Source organism: Corapipo altera, unplaced genomic scaffold, assembly GCF_003945725.1.
Source record: "Corapipo altera isolate COAL_440 unplaced genomic scaffold, ASM394572v1 62, whole genome shotgun sequence".
Classification (NCBI taxonomy): Eukaryota; Metazoa; Chordata; class Aves; order Passeriformes; family Pipridae; genus Corapipo; species Corapipo altera.
Window position 1 is genome coordinate 11,455,406 of NW_020884894.1, and position 15,279 is coordinate 11,470,684.

The 15,279-nt window shown below is 51.7% G+C and overlaps 1 protein-coding gene across 1 annotated transcript in view; it reads right to left on the reverse strand.

The window, feature by feature from the left end:
• Nucleotides 1-1,390: 1,390 nt before the first annotated feature.
• The window catches only part of CFDP1 (craniofacial development protein 1), a 59,797-nt gene continuing 45,908 nt past the window's right edge, over nt 1,391-15,279 (reverse strand). Inside the window, exons 6-7 of the mRNA XM_027646930.1 lie at nt 7,098-7,256; nt 1,391-2,137 (exon numbers count right to left, since the gene is read on the reverse strand). Coding sequence (XP_027502731.1) covers nt 2,047-2,137; nt 7,098-7,256 — 250 coding nt within the window. The 3' untranslated portion in view covers nt 1,391-2,046. The remainder of the gene's footprint in view (nt 2,138-7,097; nt 7,257-15,279) is intronic.

Below are 15,279 nucleotides of genomic sequence, written 5' to 3' on the forward strand. Positions count from 1 at the left end.
GGTCAGCAGCCACCAGGAGCCAGACACCACAGGGACCCAGCCTATGCAGGGATGACATGATCTGTCCAGTGTGTGAGGCTCCAGAAGCATGAAGGGACAAGGGGCAGAGAACACCCCAAATATTCCCTCCTCTCCTCTCAGCACCAATGGAGCAAAAGGCAAATCATTTCCCTGGCTGCCTACTCAGCATCCACAGTGGGCCAAGCCTGCCCAGCCCCATTTGTGGCTGCCTCAGCTGAGCTGCTGTCCCAGCATTTCACCGGGAAAACAGCAAAACAAGCCCTGGCTGCCTTGGAGTCCCTGTTGGGAGGGACCCTGCAAGGAGGGCAGGACCGGCCGCCTCCCAGCCCAGCACACAAGGAGAAGGGGCTGGAGATGGTCCTGGACCAGCATCCTGAGCAGGAGAGCAGCCCAGCTCCTGCAGCACCTGCCTTGCACTGCAGCCCCACCACCATCCAGCCAGGGCCACTCGCTGCCACCCAGGAGCCCCGAGCTGAGATATCCCCACAGTGGTACCCAGTTGTCCTTGCAACCTAAACCAGAGCAGAAACTGGCCTGGAAGTGTTTGCAGATGAAAACACGTCATCACCCCATTGTTTTGTTTCTGTCCAATTTCAGGCTCGTTTCAGGTCCATTACAGCTGATTCTGTACAGAACAGGGCGCCAAAGGCTGCAGCTCCCCCAAGCACGTGGTGTTTTGTTCTTGTCTATCCTGCAACATGTCCATAGAGCAAGGGCTGACTCAGCAGTGGACATGTGAGCCCAAGGCTCAGAGCCACAGGCAAGGGGCCAGTGGCAGCGACGGCATCACTCGCCCTGTTAGCGGGAAGGATGGGGCTTGTGCCGCTTTCCCCTGGCACAGCACCAGCACGGGCTGCCCCACCGAGCGGGCTCAGAGCATCCTGTGGGGAAATGCTGGTGAGCATCTCTACCCTGAGGGTGTGCACAGCCCAGACATCGGGAGCTGCCCAGCTCCACCAGCGCCAGGTCAGCAGGGATGGCCAGGATGACAGAGCATTGCTGGCCTCCAGCTCCGGCCGCTCGCTCCACACCCAGGCGCCTTGGCCTGCCCTCCCAGGCAGCTGCACTTTGCTGAGTGTCCCTGCGTGGCCATGCCTTCGGGGGGCTTCTTTGCTCCTGCAGCACTGCTACAGGTCTATGTTGACACTGTCACCCCCAGTTCTGGATTTAATCCCACCATCAGGCCCAGTGCTGCAGAGGGAAAGCAATCCGAGCACTTGCTCAGACCCCCAGGCTGCTATCAGGGCAGACACCAGGCACATCTGAGCACAGGTTTTTCTGACCACAGTCAGACACTCCTTACTGCATGTGACCCTTAATTTCTTTGTCCTCTGCTTCCCACAAAAACCAAGCTGCCAGCATGCAAGAGTGTTGGGATGGAATATTTTATTCATGTGAACACTCAGATCCTGGCCCTTCCTGCCTGCTGCAGCTGCTCCCATCTTCTTGACAGTGTGAACAAGGAAGATTTCTTCATCAGCTTGCTTAACACTCCCCCCAGCATCATCAGACCCCACAAACAAGTACAGACAGTTTGGCTTTGTCTGGACAGGAGCAGAGGGCGGAGGGGCAGGGAGTGCTGCGGGGCTGGCAGAGCAGGGAGAAGGGCTCCAGCCCACAGTTTGCACACACAGAGCAGCCACAGAACCTTCCCGCAGCTCCACTCTCACCACCAAATATGCCAGCACCCTCCAGCCTTGGCGGCTCCTCCTGCAGCCAGAAGCACCTGGGGTTGGCAAAGGATTGGTGCCACCTCCTCTTCTCCTTGGAAAGCTGCTGCCAGAATCAGACCCGTGTCTTCTGTCACCTGCTGGGCCATTTAACCCTCAAAGTGCCCCCTGCCCACTGACAAATACCCTCCCCAAAATATTACAGTAAAAGGAAAAACCTGCACGTTGAGCCGTACAGGCTGAGTCTTGGGTAGAGAACGGTTTCCGTGCTGGGTGGTCCAGTGGTGGCCGGCAGCCCCCAGACAGCCCTCGGGCAGGGAAGGGAGCAGGATCCACCACGGCCACCCCTGGCACATCAGGGCTTCATCCTGCTCAGTCTGATGTCACGCTCGATTTCAAACTGCCTGTGATCCACGCGCTCCAGGAACGCTTTCCTCTCGATGTACCTGCAGGGAGGCACAGGCTGTAAGCAGTGCCCGGAGCAGCCAGTGCCAAAGCCCACCCAAAGGGATGAGGAGGGAGGGAAGGCACTATCCACCTCCCTCCCTCTCTCTCCACGAGCTGATTGCTGTACTGAACATCTCCTATGGACACCAAAACTGCTCTGTGGCCTGTTGGTTGTCCCCTGCGGGACTCGCAGAGGTCTCGGGTGAGGGGTCCCCATAGGTTGGAGATCTGAACTGGCTGCTTCAGGTTCCAGTTCTTCTCCTACAGCTGAGAAATGTCCTTCACAGACACCTTGCAGGGGATCAGAACAGACCCTTGCACCACCCAGCAGAGCATCTCAAACCCAACCACAGCAGCAATGATACAAGCCAGTAACAGGCACAGGGAGCATTAGGGATGCAAGGAGCATCACCCAGCAAACCTGCAGCAGCTCAGGGATGCAAGCCAGGGGCTTCCCAGCCACAGACCAGCTTTTAACCACTGCTGAGTATTTACTGCTGCCCCTCAGCGTGGCACCTGAGTGCTGTGAGGAAGAAGGCAGGCCTGTGCCTGGAAAAGCACCTTGCCACTCATTAATGGCATGTAGCTGAATTTTAATGTACTTCGCTGCAAACCCTTGCCACAGACAGCCCGGGGCTGTGCTACTAATTAACCTACAGAGGGAGCGAAATTGCAATTCAAAACAGGAGCTGTAATTGAATCATCACAATTGTTTTGCATTTGTTCCAGGGTGGCAAACACTGGACTGTCATGACAAGGTCATTACGCCTGTGTGTGAGATGCATAGGGAGCCACTGCATTCAGCTTCTCTGTTGGTCACTGCTTTTCCTGCATGGCAGCTGGTGCCTGCTCACCAAGCAAGACTGAAGGCCAAGGAAAGATGAGCATGACAGGCTCTGCAGGTTTTCCAGGCTGCTGGGTGGCTGGCAGTGTGCACGAAGGTGCCCAAGACCCAGCTGCACTGGAAGGCTGAAACCCTCTCCCGCCACCAGCAGTGGTTCCTCTCAGACAGAGGGACCTTTGATGATGAGGTCTCTGCAAGGTCAGGCTGGATGGGGCTCTAAGCAGTCTGATCTAGCTGAAGATATCCCTGCTCACTGCTGGGGGTTAGATTCCATGATTCTGCAATTCTTTTTGCTACAACTATCGAACTGGTGCTGAATGTCCTCCCAGCACCAGGGTGCCTTTGCCCTTGCTGCAAGGGATGGCCCTGACACTCCTGCCCACCCAGTCATCATTGGAAATTAATTAATCCAGATTAATTTCATCGAGTGATCCCCCCAAGCGGATGAACAGCCCCACGTGTCCCCGCTGCCACCCCAGCCCCATCGCAGCTCCAGCCCGTCTCGTGCTGACACAACTGGGTCAGCTCATCTCCGCCGGTTGCGAGGGGCAGGGATCAGCACAGTTAATGCAGGCTGTGAGGAGCTATTTCTCTGGCCCCTTCCCCCTGCCATCAGAGCAGGGCTGTGTGCCGAGGCCCCCTCCCCACCCCGGTTCAGGAAAGGCGGCAGGGGAGTGTCGCTTTCCTTCATCCCTGCAAGCAGGGAGGTGACCTGCTCCGGGGGCCGGGCTCGGAGAGGCCACGGGAAGGAAGCTGAGGGGTCACGCTGTATATTAGTGTGTCATATTGCTGGGCGTGTGGTTTTCCTCCCCCTCCACTGCTAAACATCGAACACAACCACAGCCGGGAAGGCAAGGACAGGAGTCACTGCTGTTATCTGGGAACACCCTGACTGCCTGGGCAGCAACAGCCCGAGCTACTGAGCCTGAAGCTCCTTCGGCCCCTCTGCGATACCCGTCTCCCAGTGGGTCAGCAAACGGGAAATCAAGGGGTCAGCCCTTTCCTCCTCCTCCTCCTCCTCCATGATTGCTGTGCCTCTCCAGTGGGCAGGGCCTGGCTCCCGGGGGGGATCGATATGGATCATGAACCAGGAATGTGGTCTCACAGCCGCAGCCAGCAGTGCTGCATGGAGGAGGAATTGTCCTTGGCCAGCCTCAGCAAAGTGCTGTAGGGGCCAGAGCAGACCTTACAGGCACTACCTGTGCATACACGGGGCCTGGCTGGGTTGTGCCGCAGGCACACAGAGCTGGAGGTGCTGACAGACACGAGCACGGCTGTTGCAGGGTCGGTGCAAGCCCCTCTTGCCCTGAAGGCCCTGCTGGAGCTGCAGCTCTGCCTCTGTTCTCAGCCAGCTCCACACAGCCGACACCAAGGCGCCGCCAAACATGGTCCAAAGTGCACGAGTGAGGCACAAACACCCTTCCTGCGCTTGTCTAAACAACCTTTGCTACCTGAATCAATACCCTCCTGTAAATTATCAACCTGCCTGGAAACAGGGCAGCTGTGATCCACAGCAGAGGAAGGAAAATCCACTGGGAGCAAGGCTGTCTCTGCTAACAAGGGCAGCTGCAAGCTGCTCTGGGGAGGGTCTCGGTGGTGCTGCCTGTCCCCTGCCAGTTGCCATCAGTCATTGGTGCAGGAGTGCACGGGCCGGCTGCTCCCCCACGGGGCTGCCCTACAAAGGTGGCCCAATTAAGAGGCCACTAACACATTTCCATTTATAAAGCACATCAGGGAGATCAACAGCAAAGGGCATAGCTGCCACCCCTCCTCACTCCAGCCCCTCCTCTCAAATCCAGGACAGGCCCTCAGGACCTGATACAGACAGGCTGCACAAGCTCAGATCCTGCTCCCAAGGAAAGGCAAATCACCGGCTGAGGCTGGTGATACAAGGGGCAGAAAACCAGAGGCAAGGGGGAACAGAACCAAGAGGCAGCAGCACATGTCCCCTCTGCCTCGGGAGTCCTGGGCCCAGGTTGTGGCTGGCTGATAACTGGCACTGGCAGCAGACAGATGCCACAGCCCCACTGCTCCACTGGCTGACGGTGTTCTGGCCCAGCACGTGTCACTGCTGGAGAAAGCACAAGGGAGGTCCAAGGCACAGGGAGCTCAGGGCTGTGAACAGCAACTTCTACAAGGCTACCACAAAAAAAAAAAATTCAGCCTGCCTTCCCTCCTGAGCAAAAAGTAATGCCTCCTGCCTTCCTTGAGACACGCGTGGACCATCTCTGTAAACGCACAGGCTTGCGTGGCATCGAACAAACATCTCCAGGAGTGGGCTGTGGCTTTCCTCATCAGGCAGACATTTACAATCACACAGCAGGACACGTGAGGAGCAGAGGTTTCTAACAGCATCAGGGATTAAAGGCAGTGCCCCGCTCCCTCCTGCCTGGGTTGAAGGGTTAACAACGGCTCATTACAATTTTTATAGAGATGTGTAAATGATTGCTCACTGAAGGGTGAGCACAGCTGACATCATTAAAGGAGAAGAGGCGGCTGCAGAAGGGACAACAGGCTCCTGTGAAATGACCTGAGGCTGGCAGCAGCCGTGCCTGCGACCTGCCCCCCAGGCAGGCTGGCTGCTCTGTAGGGGTGCAGCACCCTTCACACTGCAGGGGTTTAGAGGTGGCCTGTAAGCAGAAATGCACTGGCCTGCACCTCCACCAGTGCTCCTCCCTTCTCCCTTCCTTCACCTTGAAGTGGAAGTAATTCCCAGTGAGCAGATACTCGGCTGATCCCCTCACACTACACGCCTGGCTAGCACAAACATATTTGTAAGGAGTGTCTAAAGTTACCACAGCATTACGTTCCTTATTTGTTTAATGACAAAACCCCCTTGACAAGAGCTCAGCAGTTTTCTAGCCTGGGATGTGACAGGCAGCAAAACACAAAACTGTTTAAAGATTAAAGATGCTCTTAAAATTGCTGCTCTGCTTTGCTCATCTTTTCAATGTGCTGATGCCTCCTTTGACCTTCAAGGACCATTATGTGAGCACCTTTGGAAAGGTTTTCCAGGTGTGAAGAGCGAGCTGTCCTGCTTGGATGTGGTGGGAAAGGAAACAGCACTGGACAAGAAAGGCTGACATACCAAGTTGGGGAACATGAGAGATAGCACAAAACACTGCTCTGCCACACCTGGATGTGGTGGAAATCACTCAACCCCTTGGATTTCAGGGATCTCAGAGGAACACCTGCCCCTCTCCAGCACTTCTACGTGTTCAAGGGCGTGTGGCCAGAAACAGAGCAGGGGAGATCTGATGGAGAATGGGTGTTGTGGAAGGGTGCAAGACCAAACCGAAATATCTACTTGATAGTTTGACAGTTATATATATATATATATATATATATATATTTTGAAATACAAAATCCAATCTGTTGGAATGCAGAAGCTCTGAGTTTTTCCTGCTGAGTAAAAGAACAGCTTATAATAAAATATACATTTTACGATCTGTCCACTAAGCCAGTTACATTTTCCCAGAGCTTAGCAAAGCACTTGTAGTGGAAATGCTGCTTCTGATCTCATTATCACTCCCTGCAGTGCATGTTATTAACTTTCTGTTTTATTTACAGCATTGCCATTTACTTTTATGATGCTTCCATTAACTTCATTGGAGTGAACATTGCTTGATGCACACAACCAACGCCCAGCGCTGCCATAATCCTTAATGCACCTTGCCAGCTGTTCTGGGTTTGCAACATCTTTATGCAGGGGGAGGGAGGACAGATGCAGCTGGAACACGTCATTTGAAGAACAGAACAAACCATACAACCCAGTTTGAAACAAGAAAATGGTGCAAAGGCAACTGTGTTTCCTCGTGGGAGTGCTGGATTAGACTGGTTCACGCTCCATCTGTACCACGAGTAGGAGAGCTGATAAAGCCAGACCTTGGCTGGACTTGGAGACCTCACAAGGTTGTTAGCAGAGAGTGACAGATGTTTGCAGACTTACCTGTCTCCCTGTGATGGCTACAGGAGCTACTGGTTTTATGTATCCCTAGAATAAATCCTTAAGGAATCCCATAGGTTTTCCGAACTCTGCAGGAAGCAACAGACTTACCACATGCATAGGAAGTGGTGGGAAATGCTGGACTACTATTAGGTAAAGTGCCTCTTACCCATCTTTCCCTCGATTGTGGATTGCCAGCTCCTCCACAATCCCCTCCTCCTCCTTGAAGTTCTCCCAGTCCAGTTTAGATTTCTCCAGTGTGCTCATCTTCTGCTTTTTGGCGCCAATCTTCCCCAGGAGGCTGCTCATCCCGCTTGGCCTCTTCACCCTGTGGGAGATTAGGGAGCAAATGTCACTTAAACGCAGGGAGACGGCAATTAAAAACTGAGCTGAGAAACGTCACATGGGAGAGTGGTGGCCTCGATGGTGGTGAGCCACTGCCACAAAACAGATGGCCACCAACTCTGGGCAGCCTGCAGGCGGCAAGGTCACACTTCCTGCAGATCCTGCTCCACCGTTCCCCTGGAAGCAGCAGAGTTCATTACACACATATCTCAAGTGCTTGCTTTTTGTGAAAGGGCTTTTTCATTTATCTTCTTAAGAGAACAGAGAGCTTGCAGGCCAAAAGAGATCATTAAATCATCTAGTTTGACCCCTTGTATATACCAGGCCAAGCCATTCCACTGATCACCTCCGTGCTAAGCCTGGTTCTTTGTCTTCAGTTAAAGTGTTGTTTTCTGGAAGGGATCCAGCCTCAGTGCGTCACCAGCGCTGACAACACAACTAGGAATTAACCATTTCATTGGTATTAACGCTTGATTTTTCTCTAGCTTTAGCTTCTGGTTGCTGCTGCTTATTCTAAATCCAAGAGCACTCTGGTCTCTAGGTGAGTCTCATTAGTGACGTACTCACAGACCATAATGAACTTATATCTGAATTAGTTTTTGTGCAAACAGACAGAGCTCTTCTGCCTCTCATTGAAACGCATTTTGTCCCAGCCTGCATGTCACTCCCAAGGTTTTGTCCCCCTGCTTACTTTTCAACACCCTTTGAAGATGGGGGCATCAGAACTGCCCCATCCTTCTCCTGATCTGTTTGTGTCCAAGGATTGCCTGAACCCTGTTAGTCACACTATTGCTGACACGCCGAGTCCCAGTGCACGTGCACTGCTATCCCACACCACCTCCCAGCTCCCTGTTTGGCAGGAAGACAACTTTGGTCTTTCATTACCTTGTTCTTAGAGGAGCGAAATCCCACCCGCATGGTGGGGCCCCCCCAAATCTCCCCTTTATGCTGAAAAATGCACACACAGGGACTGGGGTCAGCCAGGCTGCCCTCTGAGGAAGACAATTCTCAGGGATAGGAACCCATAAAACAAACTCACTTTAACCCTTCTTAAACCCCCCCAGGAGAGGGGGGCAAACAGCATCCCATTGAACTCGGTGTTTACACACATTCCAGAGATAACTTCAGGTCTGCAGGGCCTTTGCCTCTGCAAGAAGCCAGAGAGGAAATGATTCTCGTTCCTGAGAGATGGAGGAATCTGGGGAGGGGGGCCCAAGGAAGGCAGCCAGGTGAGCATGGCAAATTGCTCTCCGTGGGTGCTTTCCGAGCACAGTCCTGCCCAGGGGTAGCCATTCTTGGGAACGTATCCAAAGTTGTCCTTATCAGATCATTAGCGTGGTTTATGCTTCCGTAATTTGCAAGCCTCTAAAGGAAGATAATTCTGCAGTTTATATGGAATTAAATCAAAGAAAATGACAACTCCATAAGCCCCAGACAGAAGACTCTCAATGCAAGAATGGCTGGCCAGAGTCACCTGGGGTAGCAGCTTCCTGACATGATATATTTTGGCTACAAACTCTGGATTAAGGGCATATTGTCAGGTTCCACAGCCACTGGACAAAGCTGTCTGCCCCTCCTTATACTGTCCAGCCAGAGGAGCAGAAATGGCCTAGGACTTGGTCTCTTATTTCCTTCATTCCCTGCTCATGGCTGGAGCACAGACCAGCAGCCAACCCTTTTCATTCTGCGGGGATACAGAACATGTTGGATGCTCTTTAATTTGCCTTTATCCCTGAACATCTCATCAAGATGTCTACAGCCCTTCACATCATGATCACACAATAAAACCTTGACCCTTGCTCAGCCTCCAATTCCCCCTTACTTTTCAAGACTTGATGGCTCTGGGTATCCTTATCTGCAGGTAGCAGGAAAGTGGTGTTAAGGGATAAAATGGGCAAAGATATTCTCAGCACAAGATAAAATTGGAGAGATTTGGTTCCCACATCAGGACTACACACAAGCCTTGCACAACCACCAAACACAGCATCAGAGATGCAGAAATCAAAGTTGTTGTCTCTTGTCTCTAGATTTCTCCTAAATGTTTTTTGGGCAAAAAACACCAGAGGCATTAAGAGCCATCTCACCTGTCCAAGGGCACTCACAGCTCACGGGCATCCACTGACCCTCCTGTGGGTGGGAGTCCACAGCCACTGTCGAGTGAACTACAGACGGGCCTGACTCTGCACGGGGCACAGCACACCCCTGGAAAAACCCACTGGAGGCAGTTTCAGGATCTCTCCTGTGTGTCAGAGGAATACCTGCCCTGCAGAGTGACAGGCAGGCTCAGAGGCAGGCTCACACATGCTGAGACTGATGCCTTTTCCCCCTGAGGGGGAAGAGCTGAGCTGGGACAGGGGCCAATCGACCAAGCTGGGCTGCAGAACACATCCCTGCATGAAACACAGACTGGGACGTGTTGACAGGCCACTGCTGTCCCCAAAACACAGTGGAGGATATACAGAAGGGAAGGGAACCAAAGGCAAGATGGTTCATGGCCAGAGGTGGAAGAAGAGGTGGTTCTGGCTTCACAGTAGGGAGCAGGGGCTGTAAGCTAGGTGAGGGTTGCCTGTCATCATCTTTTCTCCTATGGCAATTCCAGGCATAAATTAACAACATCTACATGCACACATCCATCTGTAATGGTGCTCAAGGCCTCTGTATCTCCTCTTGGCCATGGGTCTCAGGAATATCTCTTAGGAGATATAGTTCACCCCACGTTTGAAGTTACAGAGTCTAGGCTAGGACATGGACATCCACCAAGGGTGTTCAGATAACCACAAGAATACTCACAAGTCAACAGTTCCTTCAAGGCAAGGAAACCTGATGAAAAAGGGCAGGCTATTTTGCACCCTTGTGTCGATGACTACTCAAAAAACATTATTAATATCCAATGTCAGTCCCATGCTGGAAGTGGGCTCTGGGCTGGATGACCTGGCTCTGCTCCTGCCTGGACAATTCTGTGCTGCTGCAGCAGGACCAAGCAATGAGATGGGGCCAGGCACAGGCTGAAGGACATGTTCAAGTCTGCTGCTGAGTCTTCACTCCATGCTGAGCCTGAATAAATCCAACAGCAAACCTGGGGGTGGGAATTCCTACGCTTGTGCCAAAATGAAGTAAATGAGAGACATTAAAGTCCAATTAAAAACTTGCTTGGCCTTAAATGCCTCATCTGTTTAAAAAGCAAGTAAAGGGGCCTGATTAATTGCATTCAGTGCCAACAAGAGGAATTATTACCCTTTTTGTACTCATTAAGGGTATCTGCTGTGGCATCTTTAATCACTAAGGCATTTAAAAGAGAGAAAGTAATTTGCTAAGACATAATGGATCCCAGGGATGAGGATCAGGACAATCGTCTATTTAGGACACAAAGACATGCTCTGAATTTTCACAATTAGAAAAGCACGGCCAAAGTCAGCCCCTGAACCAGCAAAAATAAAGTACTGGGGAGCTCTGCCTTGGTGGGGGGGATTCCTCTGCACCATCTAATGTCATCAGGACAAAGAGTGTGCCTGTGCATTATCTGTTATGGTTGTGCCAGAGTCAAGCAGCAAGCCACGGGCTCCCTTGTTGTCCCACCGTAGGTGAACATGCTCTGCATCACTGTCCTTAACAGTGAGGTTTCCTCCCACCTCAGTGTGAGCCTTCAGCCTGACCAGGACCCTGGAGAATTGCTGCTATAGCAGTGACAAAGTGTCATTGCCACATGTAAGCCCTGATGTCTTATGACATGAGGGTTGGCAGCATCTGGGAAATGAATGCCTGCTCCGAAGGGGTAGACTTCATCACAAGCCTTAGAAAATAATCTTCCAGTCAATTAGGAACTACAAAGGTCTCATAGTGCATCCCACCAGACAAAGCAAGATGAGTTCCTCTCGTACCCATCCAGAGATGGGTGCTCTGAAGGCCTCCTGTCACCAACCCCACACGCACCAGAGGTTTCAGTACTTCATCAGCCTTCCACTTATGTAAGTCTTCCCTAGTGATTAAATTTCTTGCTCAGCCTATGACTTGGTATATTCTTCCTCATAGCTACTAAGAACAGATCATTCCCTCACTTTTTGCAGCAGCCTTTTATGTCCTTAAAGCTTTTGGTATCGCCTCCCCACTCAGCTTGCTCTTTCCTAGACTAAACAATCCCAGGTCCGTTCAAGCTTTTCTCATTCCTCATGGTTTCCAGCCCTCTGACCACTCTCACTGCTCTCCCTGGACTCTCTGCTATTGGCCCATATCTTCCTCGAAGTGCAGCATCCAGAAGGGGCATAGCTGCAGTGCCGGGTTTCCCAGCACTGGGAGCGGGAGGAATGCTCCGGATGCCTTGCGACGCACGCAGCTCCTCACACGGCCCCGTGACGTTCGTCTTCTTCACAACCGTGTGACAGCATTGACTCATGTCAAACCTGTGATTCACCCAGAGATCTGTCTGCTCTGCTGCTGCCAAGCCATTGCCTTCCTCTATCCATGCAGAACATTCCTGCTACCCAAAGGCTACCCTTTGCACTGTGCTGCCCCTCATGTTTGCCCTCACGTTTCCCCCAACACAGCAGATCTCGGATGCCTTTGCAAATCAGCCTCTCCTATCCACACCAGCCATGCTGCAGCTGTTGGAGAGGAACACTGGGGTAAGTACTTCATTTTGTAAAATACCTATGGGAGACTATTCAGCAGCTGGACCAGCACCAGCTGGCCAAAGAAGATCAAGCTGATGGCCAGAAGCAGGCAGGGACCAGCAGGGTCAGACTGCAGGAGCTGTGACAGCTCATGTTGTCCAACTTCAGCGAATGAAGTGAGCCCAAAGGACACCTAATCACATGTTGATCAAGGAGCCAGCAGTGTCCCCAGCTTCAACCTGACCTCCATCCTCGGGGATCACAAGCCCTCTGCTGCTCTGTTTCTGTTGGCTCCCTGGAAGCGTGCAGACCACAGACCCTGCTTCCCCATCCGCCTCGTAGCATCCTTCTTGTTGTGGGTAACAACTTCTGCAGCAGGAAAGTCCTCCTGTCATCTGTCTATCAATACTTTAAGAACAGCCAATTTGTAAGAAGAAAATGCTTAACATAAAACTGGATGTTACCGATCTTAGCTAACAACCCAACACTCCCCCACCCCTCTTCTTGTTATGCCACGTTTTGGGGAAATAATGTGAGCAAATACACTGAAGTGGACAGTCACTGATGTACACAAACCACAAATGAGATGCTCACTTTTCCCCCCACCAATGAAACCCACCTCCCTGAGCCCCTGTTAAACACTGGCTGATGATCTGTTCTGCCAGTGAGGATTTGTGACAAAGTGGCTGCTGCAAGATTTTGACCAAGAAGCACACTTTTTTAGATTATGCCAAATCTGACAAGACAACAGAGTGGGGTAACTTCCCTGGCCTCATGACAGTCTTTTGCACCTCTCAGAGCAGAGACAATTTGATGCTAGGTGCTCCATCACCTTCCAGCATGACCCTGCCATAAGCTCAGTTGGTTAGAGCATGGTGCTAACTATGCCAAGGTTCCATTGCTGTACAGGCCATTCACTTAAGAGATGGACTGAGTGATCACTGTGGGTCCCTGCCAACTCAGAATATTCTGTAATTCTGTGATAAAATATCTGGTGACTCTCCATGAGGCATTGCAGAGCAATCTTTCCTTTTGCAGAAATAAATGTGGACTCACAGAGGTGACACGATTTCATCAGCAGGAAATCTTGCAAAACCAGGAAAGCCCCCCATAACTCCTGCCCTAGCCTTTGCAAGCAGGTTTTCAAAGAAATCATCTTTACCACTTATCATTTAAAAAGGCAGGTTATACCTACAACCTAAAAAAAATCCACTTTCAAGGAAGGTTCAGAACTTGGATGGATAGTTTCTGTTGTGTGTTAGATGATGGACCACTGCAAGGGCAAGTGCACTTATGGTCTCAAACAGAAAAGGACATGCAGGAGGCATCCATTCCCAGATCTCCAGCATGGTTGAACGGCTTTGCAGACCTTCAAGCAGCTCAAACACATGCTACAACACAAACTGCTTCCCTGCTGGCTCCCTGCAGCGCTGAGCAGCACGTCAGATCCCACCACCAGGACAGTATGCCATGAGTAAATATCACCAAGTGTAGAAAGATGGCACCTCAGGCCCCACAGCCCTCAAAGTACAGCCTCTGCCACAGCCCCTCTCCTGCCCTCCTCCCTTGAGCCTGCAATATTTACTTGCAGCACAGCGACAGCAGCTCTGTTCCTGTCATCCCAAGCACTTCGATGGCAGGGATGCAGGTGAGGAACTTGGCCGCTCAGCAAAGAGAGGAGCACAAGGTTTGGGACATGGTAATATCTCTTCCTGCCATGATCTGCTGTAAAGCTGAATAGTTTCCTTAACGGCAGGAAATGGTTTTCATACAAACTAACCACAGCTGGGCAACTGATGCAGCCAGTAAATACTTTCATTTCAATAAAGTGGAAGATTCCTGCCCAGGGCGCCACGGATCACCCGCCCCGCCGTCCTCCCTTCAAATAACATGCATGGGTGTGTGAGAGACCCTGCACGAGGAGGATGTTTGCAGAGACCTGGCTGGTGGCCCCTGTGCCAGCTCTAGTGTTCAATCCCAGCCTCTCCAGACCATCTTCCTTGGCAGAGGAGTGAAAATGCTGTCAGGGAGGAACAGAGGCACGTGTCAAGAAGTGAAGTGCAGTGCCATCTTCTCCTTAGGTCACAGTGGTCTGGCTGGATGGAGCAGACAGCAGCAAAACAACAGTGCCTGGTGTTGCCAGGAATTTTCCCCAGAATGATATAACAGGTCTTCTTCTTTGGATCCTAAAACCAATCAGCTCTTTTCATCCCTCACTCCACCTAACCGGCCAAGGACAGAAAAGTTTCCCAGGCAAAACCTGACTGCATTTCTACTTTTTTCCCCCCTACTTGGCATCATTTTCCAAAGAGGCTTTTGGATGGATGCAGAGAGCAGTCTGTCTCATTCTCAGCACTGCCTGTCACAACAGGTATTTTAAAAAAACAAACAAGAAATCCTCCCCAGCGCCAAACAAACAAACACTGAAATCCCAGGTAGAAAAAAAAACAAGTGAGGAGGAAATGAAGATAAAAGCAGGGTGGATGGTGCTGGAGGGTTGGTGATGATGCTGTCTGGAGGACAGGCTGGCAGGGAGAGGACTGATGGGTTCCCACTGCCTGGCCAGGGCAGTGCAGCCTGAGGAACTCGCTGCCAACACAGTGGTGCCTGTCCATATGCTCTGCTTGCTGAGCTGGTAGCAGGTACGCAGCATTTAAACCCTAGAGCACACACAAATCGAGCCAAGGAACCTGCCAAAAGTGCTCTGTGAGCAGCAGTGATTTTTGACTCAGCCAAATATAAACCTGTATCTTTGTAGTGAGGGTTGTAGAACTTCCTGCACTCTGAAGAGTGACATACACCAAGCCACTGTGGAGAAGCAGCCATGACTGGAACAAAACCCATTTGGTGGTGCTACAGGGCACAGCAGAGCAGGCAGCTATGTCCAAAGGCAGCAAGAGATGCAAGTGCAGTGGAAAACTGCAGTTACCCCGGCTGTGATCCAGCCAGCAGGCCAGGGCAGGCTGACTTCTGCTGCACAGAGGGCTTGGACCACAAGAGTCAGCTCCCAGGGAAATGCCCTGAGTACAATGGCCCCTCCAGAAGGTGAGTGGTCTGACTGCAGCAGGACCAGCCTGAGGTACTTCCAAGGAACAAGGAAATGTGGGGTTTAACTCAAGCCGACAGTGTGAGCAACTTTTCTCAGGCTCTTGTTCGGGCTTGCCAACCCAGGTTAACCCAAAGTGCTTTGTCATCACTGCTGTTGCAATCTGAAGAGCTAAGCCAAGCCCTGGGTCCTTTCTGGTTTCTGATGTCACACCATACTCCCCAAGACCTCAGACAGCCTCGTGGTGGAGACCCCTACATGAACACCGATGTTTGCAGCTTCCTTCCACTTGTAGGAAGTCTTTGACACCAGCTCTGCCGAGCTGAGGAGGTGATCCAGGATCACAGCTAAAG